Source organism: Zalophus californianus, chromosome 10, assembly GCF_009762305.2.
Source record: "Zalophus californianus isolate mZalCal1 chromosome 10, mZalCal1.pri.v2, whole genome shotgun sequence".
NCBI classification, from domain to species: Eukaryota; Metazoa; Chordata; class Mammalia; order Carnivora; family Otariidae; genus Zalophus; species Zalophus californianus.
The window spans coordinates 52,726,211-52,740,350 of record NC_045604.1 but is presented as its reverse complement, the minus strand read 5'-3'; the positions used below and the strand labels follow the sequence as shown (position 1 = coordinate 52,740,350).

Here is a 14,140-nt window from a genome sequence, read left to right as displayed (position 1 = left end):
CTGTTTTTATCTTCTGTCTCAAGTATTTTTTTTTTTTTTGGTAAATGGGTAGGGTAGATATAAATAAGATATAACTACTAGTGGTATGGGCTTCATATTATCTAATCTCTTAAATCATCCATTTCTCAATACATGAAGAGGACATGATATAATAATAGCTACTGGTTATTGAGTGTATAGTATATTCTATAGAACTTCTTTTCAAATTGACCTTTCTCTGTACCATTGCATATGTTGTTCCTTGTTTGGAAGATACTTTCTTTAGAACTTGTGCTTGCTGCCTTTTCCGCATCATTCATTCATTCATTCATTCATTATTTATTTATTAAATAAAAATTTTGTTTATTTGAGACAGAGTGAGAACGAGAGAGCACAAGCAGGGGAGTGGCAGAGGGAGAGGGACAAGCAGACTCTCCACTGAGGCTCCATTCCAGGATCCCGAGATTATGTCCTGAGCCGAAGGCGGAGGTTTAACTGACAGAGCCACCCAGGCGCCCTTTCCTCATTATTTAGATCTCAGCTCAAGGCTTAGGTGTTACCTCTTTGGATAGTCTTCCTTGACCACTTCCGCTAAAGTAGGCCCTTTCTTCAAAGGCAGCATTAGTCTTTCTATCATCTTGTTCTAATGGTACTTTGAACATACCATTCTAATAATTCCTAAAATACCATATTATAAATATGGTCTTTTAAATTCATTTCTCTCACCTTCCAGAGTGTGAGTTCCTAAGGGGCAGATGGTATTTTATTCTGAGTTCCCATTGCCTAATATGTGGCAAGTGTTAAGTAAATATTTGTGTAATAAATGGAAATCTCTTTGGAATGTTTGACTCAGTGAAGAACAACATATTTTTGTTTTTAAAATCTGTTAATGGATGGATAGACGATACAGGGGTGAGTAAGTGTGCAGAACAGACTTAATATAGCAGGCTTCAGGCTGCTATCCTCAGAAAAGGCTATTCGCAAAGTCAGTCCTTGGCTGGTACTGGGAAACAGATTTTGAGAGGGTTCCCACCATTCTCTAACTGAGAAGAGTGGCTCACTGTGCCTAAACTATTTGTACTAACTAAAATTTATGCTGAACACCTACTTTCCTTCTGGATTCTGGAATTTTGGTACATGCTAGGCAGAGGGTACTTACATGATCAGCCCCAATAAAAACCTCTCTAATAAGCTTTCCAGGTAGACATTTCACACGTTTTGTCACAACCTGTTGCTGGAAGATTTAAGTGTGTCCTCTGGACTCCACTGGGAGAGGACTTTGGGAAGGTTGCACCTGGTCTCCTCTAGACTTCACCCAATGTGCCCTTTCCCTTTGCCAATTTTGCTTTGTTTCCACTGTAATAAATCATAAGTGTGAGTACAGCTATATGCTGAGTCCTCTGAGTCCTCCTAGAGAATCAATGAACCTGGGGGTGATCTTGAAGACCTTTGACATAATAAGATAGATAAATCTCTTATACTTCTAATTATGGCAGAGATGACAGATAATGAATAAACAAGAAAAATAACAGGAACTAATAATGACATTTAGATATTTAAAATTGGTTGATTGATGGGGGCGCCTGAGTGGCTCAGATGGTTAAGCATCTGCCTTTGGCTCAGGTCATGATCCCAGGGTCCTGGGATGGAGCCCCATATTGGGCTCCAGGCTCAGCTGGGAGCCTGCTTCTCCCTCTCTCTCTGCCTCTCCCCCTGCTCATGTTCTCTCTCTCTCTCTCTATCTGTGTCTCAAATGAATAAAAAAAATCTTTAAAAAAATTTAAAAAATGGTTGATTGATCTGGGTAGATACTTTAGATTGGGTGTTCAGCTAAAAATTTCTCTGAAGAGGTGGCATTTAAACTGAGATCTGAGTGACAAGAAGCAGCCAGCTGTTGGAAGATAGGGAAAGAGCATTTCAGGAGAGGAAATAGTGCAGAGGTTTGAAGGTGAAGGTGAAAGTGTGCTTGATGTGTTTGAAGAATAGAAAGGACAGATGACTGAAGGGTAGGGGGCAAGCAAGAAGGTGGTACAATACAGACATGGACAGATAGCAGGGGACATCATGTAAGTTCTTGTAAAACCACTGGGAGAAGTTCTTTTTTGAAGGCTTTGAAGGGTTTTAAGCTGGGGAGACGAGACAAAGGTTTGATTCATCATTTCAAAACCCCTCTGCAGCTGTATACGAGGAAAATGAAGTCCAGCAGAGTAGTGGTGGAAGCAGGGAGACCATTGGGAGACCCTTACAGTGATCTTGGCCAAAATGTTCGGGGCTTGGGTAAGGGTTGTAATTTGGAGAGGGAGAAAAGTAGGTAGATTTGAGATATGTTTTGGAGGTAGAGTCAACAGGGTTGGGTAATCAACTATAGGGGGTGAGGGTAAATAATAACTTGTCGATTTCAGTTTGAACAACTGCATAGATAATTTTGTCATTTATGAAAATGGGGAGGGGGTAACCAGGCAAATACAGGTATGTGAAGAAAACTAAGAGGTTTTTTTGAAAGTTTATTAGATACCAAATGGAAATGTCATATAGGTAGTTGATATATATAGGTTCTGAAAAAGTGTGTTTCTTATTTTATTCATCAAATATCTATTGAGTGCTGACCAGTTGCCAAGTACTTTGATAGGATACCATGATGACTAGAATACAGTCTCTTTTTTTAAGCAAGTAAGTTAGCTTAGAAAGGAAGGCAAGCAAGTATTCAGGACATTACAGAGAGACATGTTATCTTAGAACCATGCAGAGAATGCTTAGCAGGTCCACTAAAATAGCACTTATGCTCTAAAATCTTGAGTTTTTCTCAGAAATCCATTATTTTCTGTTACCTTCACAATTATATGTTTGCATGGGTGGTTCAGTGGTAGAATTCTCGCCTGCCACAATTATATGTTTACTGTCAGTGTTGAATTTTAAAGTCCTTATGTGTAAGAGCCAGGCTATATCAAAAATTAACCTAAAGTCTCTTTTGGCAGTTTCTGTCTTTTTCTCCCATTGTGTTTTATACTTGGCAATCTCTTCATCAGTTAAAATGCTTTCCCTTAGGAGGGGAGTACAAAAAAATCCAAATGCAGAGATGAACCTGATTTCACTGTTACTTCCCTGACTGCCTGATTTCATGTGGCTGCTTTGGCTAGTCATGTGGGCATTTCCCCTTCCTTTCTCATTTACTTTTGAGTATGTTCCCTTGCAGAGTTACACTCTTGGTTGAAGAGGGTCATCTGTCCAGTTAGAGGACTTGTGAGTGTATTATGCACCACCAGGGGGAGTTAGTGAGCTCCCTTTCCACCCATGAGTTAAATTTGAGTATCCTGATGGGTTCTTTCTTCCCTTGCTTCTCTTTGTTTCTAATTATCTCCAATGCTTGCTTAGTTTTTTTCTTCTAATTGATTGGCTGACTTTTAAAAAGTCATTCTTTGAATGATAAGTTTTAAAATAATCCTTTAGTATAACTATTTTCATGTGTTCTTTCTTATAATCTGCCGGACACTAATTTCCTTCTTTGCCACCTGTCAGTTTATTTTGAAAAAAGTCATTGATAATACATTCAAATAGACAATGCCCCAATTTTTTATTATAAAACTATACTAGACTCTCCAAACACATCAAATTGTATACATTAAATATCTACAGCTTTTTGTATGTTAATCATATTTCAATTTAAAAAAATTTTAAAAAAGAAATAAGCAGAAAATTAAAATGCATTTTCAAAACCCTGAATATACAAAATGTAAATAAATATCTAAATAAATTCTAAGTCATTTATATCCCAGAAAAATGTAAAATGAAACATACATAAATACTCAAAAGGATATACTAGCCTCATGATTAAGAAAGCAGTTTGTTTAGGGGTGCCTGGGTGGCTCATTGGGTTAATAAGCGTCTGACTTTTGATCTCCACTCAGGTCTTGATCTCAGGGTCATGAGCCCCTGTGTTGGGCTCCTTAAAAAAAAAAAAAAATGGTTTGTTTAATGTTAAGAGCCTTAGCCTCTTTTTTTTCCTCAAATGTAACCTAAATTCTTTCCATTTTGTTATCTGAACAAGTTTGTGAGGCTTAAAAAACAATGGTACAAAGTGGAAAAAAAAAGTAAGGTTTTTGGCTGCCCTGCTTCTTTTGAGTATGGTTGACAGATTTCAACAATGACTGATTCATTTTTATTAATCACTTACGCTTAGTAACTACAGGGATTATTAATTAGAAACCTGTAATTAGATTGAGAGAGTGACAGTGATGATGATTTAGTTGGAAAGAAATGATGCAATTTGTGGTCTCTTCCACCTTGAATCTTCTGTCTATAAAAATCACCTTGCCTTTGACAGTGGGAAATGTTACTATATTTCAAATTAAGGATAATCTTTTGTTTTACCTTGATGGTTTACATTTGTGTATCAGCTTATATATAGAACAAGTAATATCCTAACTTTTATGTGAGAAATGAGAGATTATATAATATTCAAGATCTGGCTATAGTTTTGGCTGTCCAAAATGACATTATTTACTACTAAGTAATAAAAATAAATCACTTTTACACTATTCCAGCTTGACACGTGTCATTGTACAGACCTGTATTCCTACAGGTTTTGCCCGATGAGTAAAGTTTTGTTTTTTTCTCCCCAATTGTTTAGAAGAGAGTTTATAGTAACCTTTGGTGACCTGTATTATTTTCAGGAAACAGTACTTATTAAAGAAAATTAAGGGAAAAATCTTTGAAAACCCACAATAGTCACATTTTATCTGTGGTTACTCATCAGCTTTTTTTTTTAAAAAGATTTTATTTATTTGAGAGAGAGAATGAGATAAAGAGACAGAGCATGAGAGGGGGGAGGGTCCGAGGGAGAAGCAGACTCACTGCTGAGCAGGGAGCCTGATGCGGGACTCGATCCCAGGACTCCAGGATAATGACCTGAGCCGAAGGCAGTCGCCCAACCAACTGAGCCACCCAGGTGCCCACTCATGAGCTTTTTATTTTATGAGTAATCCTTCAGTTGAAAAGAAAAAAGGGATTTTGTGCTAATTTGCCCCTAATTTTGTCATTTAACTTTATTTGGAAAAAAAAGCATTGTGTGTGTGCACGTGTATGTATGTAGAAATATGTATATTTTTTTCCTTTTATGATGTCTGTTGATACTAGTTCTGAAATTTTCCTTTTATGACTAGGATGAAAAACATTGCTAATAGAAACACAGTATTTGTTTCAAAGCAGGGAGTGGCCAAAATTAAGAGAGAGAGCCCTTAAATGATTTTGTTTGAAGTGTCATACATATTTATTTTGTTTGATCTAAAAATTTACATTTATTGCATCTTATTTTGGTGTTGCACAGTTGGTTTCTGCTCTCTGCATGTTAGAAATCAGTGAATAATAAACAATAAACCTAGAATACCTTTTTAGTTACTTTGAAGTGCTGGGCAGGAAACAGGATTCAATAACAATAGAAATAATAAAAAATGATACCTAACACTTGAGTACTACTGGGTGACCGGCACCATGTTTAGTATCGCACATGCATTCTCATTTGATTTTTATAATACATGATTAATACTGTTATTTTCATTTCACCGATGTTTAAAGGAAGTAGTAGTCCTATAGTGTGAGTCTGCTGTGGAATCCTCTGTGTGGTCCTGCTTTCTCAAGGAAAACAATAGCTGCAGGGAAATTGAAATTAACAAGGAGATTGTGCATGGAAAGGAATGAAGTTAGGCATTTTGGAGGAGTCTCTAACCATACTCCCTGAGTTAAGCAGAGTCCCCCAGAGACCTCTTCTAAAGTAAACAAGTTAAAGCTATTAGCTATGGATTCCCTCAACTCTCTCTCTTAACATAGTTAAAATATCCAAAGCCCCATATTCAGTCAAAATATGAGAGGCCCTTCTGGTCAGTCACGCCCTCCAAACCTGGGCAGTTTCATGTCTTTTTAGGGAATTGGCCTGATTTCTCATCTTTCTCTTTCCAGTGGTTTCTTTTCCAATTACCTTAAGTGTATGAACATATTCTAAAAATAAAGCAGTGACAAAGAAATATTTCCATTTATTCCACAGTTGAGTGTTACTATGTGCTAAATCCTATTATATAAAGACAAGATATACTCCCAGCCATCACAGAGCTTGGATTTCAAGAAAAGGAAAAAGATAGGTAAAACATGAAAGTTATAGATATTAAATGCCTGAATAAATAACAAAAACAGGCATGTGTTCATGGAAGTCTTATAGATATTATTGTAGGAGTCTGTATAGGAGCCAGAAAGGAAGAACTGGCCAATTTTCTAGGGAGTGGGGCTTGATAAAGGAAGGGTAATGCTTGAATTGATCATGCAATTCTTTTTAGCTATATTGCTCTCTTACCTTCCCATATCTCATGAGCTTGGATAAAGAAAAGTCTACATTTATTGTCGCCACTTCCTGCTCAGAACTTGCACTCCAGCTTCTCCCCCGTACTGTACATCATAGGAATTCAAATTTGTTGAATGAAAATGGCTTTTAATAAACATGCCTGCCTTTTGCCAGGCACTATAATGTATGTGTTTTGCACATAATAACTTGCTTAATTGGTACAACTACAGTATAAGATAGTGTTTGTTATTTTTCCCATTTTACAAATAGGCAGCTGAATCACAGAGTAACTTAGCCAGGATCACAGCTAGTAAGTGGTGGAACTGGGTTTCAGAACCACTCATTTTCCCTCCAGAATCCATTATGAATGACTGAATGGACCTGGTTCCCTTTACCCATGTCTGCACATAGATGCCCACGTACTAAAGGTCACTAATTTTCAAGGCATACATTTTTTTTTTTTGTAGTTGTAATGGATTTTTCTTTCTTCCATCTTCTCCCCTCCAGTTATCAATTCAGGAAACTTTTAACCTCTTCACTGTGTTTCTTACTGCACTTTGGTTTCCAGTGTCTTTTTCTTTTCTTTCTTTTTTAAAAAATTATTTATTTATTTATCTATTCATTCATTCATTCATTTATTTGAGAGAGAGAGAGCGTGCACATGAGCAGGGGGGAGGGGTGGGGATGGGGGAGGAGCAGGTTCCCCACTGAGCAGGGAGCTTGATGCAGAACTCAATCCCAGGACCCTGGGAGCATGACCTGAGCCAAGGGCAGATGCTTATCTGACGGAGCCACCCAGGCGTCCTCCAGTATCTTTCACTTTCATTTTTTTTAAGTTTATTTCTTTCATTCTACCTAGAGACTCCATCATATCTAATATAGTAACTTTATGTTTCTTTAGCCTCCTTTCTTCTTGTCTAGCAGGATGGCCAATAAGTATTTAAAACACCCACGGTGAGTTGTTTCTGCAGCAAGGAAGATAGATCTGGCTTACTTTTGAGGTCACTAGGATATCAGTTTATTTTTATTCTTCCTGAGTGTCAAGGGGATTATACCCCTGAAACTTGTCCATTTAAATCTCTTGCTCTCAATTCAGTGTTTCTAGGGCATGTTGCTTTAAATGTGCCTGCCTTTTCCATTCTTGGCTCTGGCTTCCAACATTTACTAGATGTTGGCACTTGGCACAGACTGGTATCTGCTAAATGCCAAGCACAGTCTCCCATGAAAAAATGGTAAACAAATAAACAAAAAAACTAAAGAGAGGTAGCATTTGACTGGATTCAAACGGAGATTGAATTCTCTCTCCATCATCTATTAGAAGGGTAACCTTGAGCAAGTTACTTAACCTCTCTGTGCCTCAGTTTTCTTATTTTGAAAGTGGGCAAATGAGTAGTTACTACCTTATTAGGTTTTTTAGGGAATACAATGAGTTAGTGTCTGTAAAATTTAAGAACAGTGTTTGGAATAGAGATTAAAAAAAAAGGCAGACATTCAATAAAAGCCTAGGATTCCTGTCTTCTTTGGCTAAGTCCTATTTTTTGTCCAAATATTTGGCCCCTGACTTGATGTGGTTTCTGCCTTAATTGTTCATCAGGGATCTAGTTTTTACTTAGTGTGTGTGCCCATCCCCCCCCCCCTTCTCTTTGTGGTTCTTCTACTAATCTAGGTGTTTACAGTTCTAATTCCTTTTTGTGGTGGAAAATAACTTGGGAGATTGTCGGGAAACAGTACCTTGTTGTTGTCAGTGATGATTTTATGGCCTATTAGTAGGGGTTTATAATAATGAAATAGGCTTTTGTTTTTTTCTGTAGCAACAGGGATTATTTAAAAGATAAAAGTCCCTTCCCCATGCTTATTTTTTTTAAATTTTTTAAAGATTTTTTTTTTTATCTATTTGCGAGAGAGAATGAGGGACAGAGAGCATGAGAGGGAGGAGGGTCAGAGGGAAAAGCAGACTCCCTGCTGAGCAGGGACCCTGATGTGGGACTTGATCCCGGGACTCCAGGATCATGACCTGAGCTGAAGGCTGTTGCTTAACCAACTGAGCCACCCAGGCGCCCTCCCCATGCTTATTATAGTTATGTGTACTTATTTTAAAAGATAAGAATATTTATAGAAAAGAAACTTGAAAGATGTGTTGCCTCAGTATTTATTGAATGCCTGCTATGTGAGAAGATACTGTTAGGTGCTGAAACATAATTGTTCTTAATAGTTTGGTATATAATCTTACAGCTGTTTTTAAAAGTCTTTGTAATCATATAAGTAATACTACTTACCGAAATAAAACCATACTTAAAAATTACTCCTTTGTTTCTTGCGTTTCATCACAAAATAATGTGTTTTAGATGGTTTTCGTATAGCATATAAAGATCTAGTCAATCTTAAACTGTTGGGTAGTGTTCTTTGGAATGGATGTACCATAATTTAGTTAATGCAACTTCTTTTTTTAAATAAAGATTTTATTTATTTATTTGAGAGAGTGAATGAGAGTGAGAGAGAGAAAGCACAAGCAGGGGTAGGGGCAGAGGGAGAAGCATATTTACTACTGAGCAGGGAGCCCAACACGGGGCTCAATCCCAGGACTCTGGATCACAACCTGAGCTGAAAGCAGATGCTTAACCAACTGAGCCACCCAGGTGCTCCTAGTTAATGCAATTTCGATTAAAGAATTCCTCATAGTTTTCAGTTATTATTACAAGCAGTATTACGACAAAATCCTTTTACATCTATTTATTTGGCATATGTATTCCTGGAGAATAAATTTTTAGAAGTGGGGTTGCTGAGTCAAATGATGTATTAATTTGGACTCTTAATACATTTAAAAAGATTACTGTTCTATAAACATCAGCTTTCTTGCCTGTTTCCCCATATTTTCATCAACACTAGATATAATTATTCTTAATGCTGTTTTTTTCTGTTTCATTGTTTTAATTTGATTGACAAAATTATTGAGATAAGGCTTTCTTTAACATTTTTAATTGGCCAGTTATTTTTTATACAACTGTACTAGGTTTATGTGGCCCAGTTTTCTGTTGGATTTTTTAGTTATTCAAATGTTAAGACAATTTGTCAAATGTTGGGAATCTTTTTTTGTTTTTTTAGTATACACTATACCTTGCTTTATATAAGTTTTTTTTTAAGATTTTATTTTTTTGAGAGAGAGAGAAAGTACAAGCAGGGGGAGCTGCAGGCAGGGGGAAAAGTAGGCTCCCTACTGAGCAAGGAGCCTGATGCAGGACTTGATCCCAGGACCCTGGGATCATGACCCGAGTTGAAGGCAGACGCTTAACAGACTGAGCCACCCAGGCGTCCCTTCATATAAGCTTTTAATTTATAGGTAGTCAGATTTCTTAATCTTTCTTATGGCATCTTCGTTTTGTTTTATTCCTTTCCCAAAAAGAATAAGAAGAATCGGAGATTCTCTGTGTCAGTAGTACTTTCTGATTTTTATTAAAACCAAGATTAATGATTTGTTTCCTTTTTTTCTTTTTCCTTTTCATTGTGTTCTTAGATTTTGGTCTCCAATTTAGCATATACAACTTGATCAAATACTTTGGAACCTTGCTGTGTTATTGTTTACTATGGAGCAAAATAGAGTATAAGGTGGGACCATCTTGGACCCTGCTTAATTGAAATCCAATTTATATTATAAGTACTCATACTTGGTACATAAGAGTGATCAGCAGTCCCTGTTTGCCTGAGATAGTCTAAGTTTAACCTTTTTTCCAGTGTAAGTTTTAATAGTGTCCTTTTTCATTCTCAAAAAGCACCTCAGTTTAGATGAAACAATTACAAGGATTATAAGGGATAGTTGTTTACATTGAGAATTTTTTAGAATATTTTAATATTTAAGGCTTCAGTTGTTTCTGTTTACAGTATTCCTCCAATACTTAGCAATACTTCATTTGCTTTAGCTTTTTAAAAATCTCTCATTTCTATTATTTTCATGATGAACTTCTTGCAAAGTTCACAGAATTGCTTATGTGAGGTATTTCTAGAGCAGTAATGTTTGTGTTTACCTTCTTGAACTTCATTCCAGTATCTAGAATAATGTTTACTTTTTGAACAGTGTCCTAAACATGTTGAAGCATCTGTCTATGCGTGTGCATATGTTTTCGTTATACTTTACTAAATATGTGATAAAATCTTTTTGTGTGAATATGATTAAATCTTTTAAGCTGGCCAAATAAACCTTCCTTTATTGTATTTTTTTTTTTTTTTGGTGTTGTTGCTATCCACTGATATGAATTGGTTTATACTTGGATCATTGGCTTTGTAGTATGCTAAGTAATAACTGTTCTTAACACTGATCCCTGTGGGATTCACTTAATGCCAGTACTTACTGTACTGTAACAATGTTGATAAAACATTGGTCCTTGCTATGAGCCAGATTTTTATCTAGCTTATTTTATCATTCAGGTAATACTTCTTCAGACTTTTTCTTATATAGTACTGTGTCAAAGTCCTTATTGTAATGTAGTTAAATTGTGCCCATTACATTTCCTTTCTCTAGCAGCTCTGTTACCACTTAAAAGATTTACACAGCTCTGGAACAGACACTTCTCAAAAGAAGACATACAAATAGCTAACAGACACATGAAAAAATATTCATCATCAGCCATCAGGGAAATTCAAATCAAAACCACATTGAGATACCACCTTACACCAGTTAGAATGGCAAAAATTGACAAGGCAAGAAACAACAAATGTTGGAGAGGGTGTGGGGAAAGGAACCGTCTTACACTGTTGGTGGGAATGCAAGTTGGTACAGCCATTTTGGAAAACAGTGTGGAAGTTCCTCAAAAAGTTAAAAATAGAGCTACCCTATCCCCAGAAATTGCACTCCTGGGTATTTACCCCAAAGATACAGATGTAATAAAAAGAAGGGCCATATGCACCCCAATGTTCATAGCAGCAATGTCCACAATAGCCAAACTGTGGAAAGAGCCGAGATGCCCTTCAACAGATGAATGGGTAAAGAAGATGTGGTCCATATATACAATGGAATATTACTCAGCCATCAGAAAGGATGAATACCCAACTTTTACATCGACATGGATGGGGCTGGAGGAGATTATGCTAAGTGAAATAAGTCAAGCAGAGAAAGTCAATTATCATATGGTTTCACTTATTTGTGGAACATAAGGAATAACATGGAGGACATTAGGAGAAGGAAGGGAAAAATGAAGGGGGGGGAATCAGAGGGGGAGATGAACCATGAGAGACTATGGACTCTGAGAAACAAACTGAGGGTTCTAGAGGGGAGGGGGGTAGGGGGATGGGTTAGCCTGGTGATGGGTATTAAAGAGGGCACGTCCTGCATGGAGCACTGGGTGTTATACACAAACAATGAATCATGGAACACTACATCAAAAACTAATGAAGTACTATGTGGTGACTAAGATAACATAATTAAAAAAAAGAAAAAAAAAGATTTACACAGCTTACACTTACTCATTTTCATCACTGAGTGTAAACTGTAACTCAACCAGTTGTGTTCTTTCTAAAACTATTACTTTATATTATGGGATAGTTTATAAAGTTGTGATTTTAAAAAGGCCAAATAGTTTAATCTTTCCTTTAGTCAAAAATATTTGTACTTATGAATATATCTTTAAAACCATAAAATTTTTCTTGTATTTCTAGTTGTTTGGTGTTTGTATCATAATATATATATTTCTTGGTGTTATATATTGATATATATATCTGATTCTGGATTTCAGTGTTGGCATACTAATAAAATATTAATATTTGAGAATATTAATCTGGTGATTAGAATATCATGTAGGAATTTCTACTTATGTTACCATTAGCTTTAAAATTTTATCCTCTTGGGATAAAGTTATTTATATATAGTTATTTTCAATTTCATATATATAAACTGTGAATAGGAATTTTCATAAAATGTTTATGCTTTGAGATATATTTAGGCACTAAAATAATGTTAATGAAGTTTTTTTGCAATGGGCATAATAGTAGAAGTATTGCTTGTTTTATTAGACACATAGTGATGTTTCTTTCTTTATAATACATAAATATCAGATATATAGTACAATGTTTGTCATTTTTGCTTTTGTGTTTCTTCTGCAGAGAGTGATAATGAACTCTCAAGTGGAACAGGTGATGTGTCTAAGGATTGTCCTGAGAAGATCCTGTATTCTTGGGGAGAATTGCTAGGAAGATGGTAAAAATTTATTTTTTTGTATTGAAAATTTTACACTTACGTAGTTGATGTTAATTTGTCTTATTAATTAAAATCTATATGTTTATCTTAGTATTTTAATGTACTTTAAAAACATAAAAGTTAAAACATAATTCATGGACACTCTTTATGTTTGGCTGGGTCTTCCATCCAATATGGTCTTATTTAACTTACTTTTGGAAGATACATTTGCCTTATTGTTTCATTTAGACATAACATTGCTCACAGTAGTCAACTGTATGCTTTATTGCTAAAACATGTAAATACCTATCGTTAAAAGGTCATATTTCCTTTCTCTACTAAGTCTGTTACCATGAACAGGGGCTGTAGTGCTTAGAATTGCTCATTTCACCACTGGTTATAAACTGTAACTCAGTCTGTTTTATTTTTTCTGACTAAAACTGTTACTTTATATTTTGGAGTATTTTATCTAGAACTACAAAAAAAGGGTACTTTGTATTTATTATGCATATGCTATTTATACCTATTACAGGTAAGTTTTTTAAAGAGGTAATCATGACTATAATTTGTTAGTAAAATTTAAAAATCTTACCAACAAATCATTCTGCCATACCATTATATAGAAACCATGATTTATTATTGAGTATATATGTCAAATTACATGCATGCTGGTGGTCCAGGAGAAGCTACTAAGTTTGGGCAGAATTTCACACATTTTGTACAGTAAAGTTAGAAGAAAGAAGAATTAAAATTTTATCTTTTTAAGAGACAAATGGATGCTTCTTATGATAATCTCCTATACACATCCTGAGAGACTCCTGATTTAATTTAGGAGATACATTATGGTTCTGAGGGTCGGAAAGCTCATGACTTCTCACTATAAAATCTGGAGAATAGTTTTGTCAACTTCCTGACCAGAGTGTGGAATCTATTATATTTTGTCTTTGTTTTTAAAAGAGATGCCCTAAGAGTAAGGGAGGGCTTACTGCCTCCCCTAATTAAACAAAGAAAATTTAATCTTATTTATCTCACACATACAAATGTGAAATGAACACATCTTAGAGAGTTTATTTAACTCATTAATTAATGGGAAGCAATAAGATATTAGAACCAATCAAAATGAGAATTCAATTTGGAAATTTATATTCTCTTCCTGCTAATTCACTTGCATTGTCATGAACAGGAATTATTTTCATGGCTATGGACAAAAAACTTATACATTGTTACCAGTTTTCTACACACCTGTTGAGAGTTGTAAATTTGCCTAAAGACAAATAGAGACATACACCTCTGTCATCTCAGATAATTCCCAGAAGGGGCAACATTCCATAGAAAAGGTGTTCAGTAGTGTCTTTAGCCCATTTCAAAAACCTTTCACAATTTTTCCCTGTACTATATCCAGAAGCTAATCGATTCATGTAAACATTGTCCACCTTTCTAAATTCATATCATATGTTTTTACTGATTTGTTATTGCCCCCTTTAAGATGAATTTTCATTTTCTAAGGCCCCGAGTTAGTGTTAAAAGTTATTCATGACACTGGTTAAAGGTGGTAAGGAAGACTTTATTCAGGGAGGGAGAGCTATCATGGTAAGTGTAGGGATCACTGAAATGAGGTCTTGCAATAGGGGAGAGGGACTGGGCTCAACTCCAAATATGGGAAGTACAAA

At 35.7% G+C, this 14,140-nt stretch overlaps 1 protein-coding gene across 5 annotated transcripts in view; it reads left to right on the top strand.

Moving 5' to 3' along the window:
* The window catches only part of RABGAP1L (RAB GTPase activating protein 1 like), a 758,983-nt gene that overhangs the window by 197,200 nt on the left and 547,643 nt on the right, over nucleotides 1-14,140 (top strand). For all 5 annotated transcript variants that reach the window (XM_035722282.1, XM_027611227.2, XM_027611226.2 and 2 more), the window contains one exon: nucleotides 12,398-12,491. In XM_035722282.1, coding sequence (XP_035578175.1) covers nucleotides 12,398-12,491 — 94 coding nt within the window. The remainder of the gene's footprint in view (nucleotides 1-12,397; nucleotides 12,492-14,140) is intronic.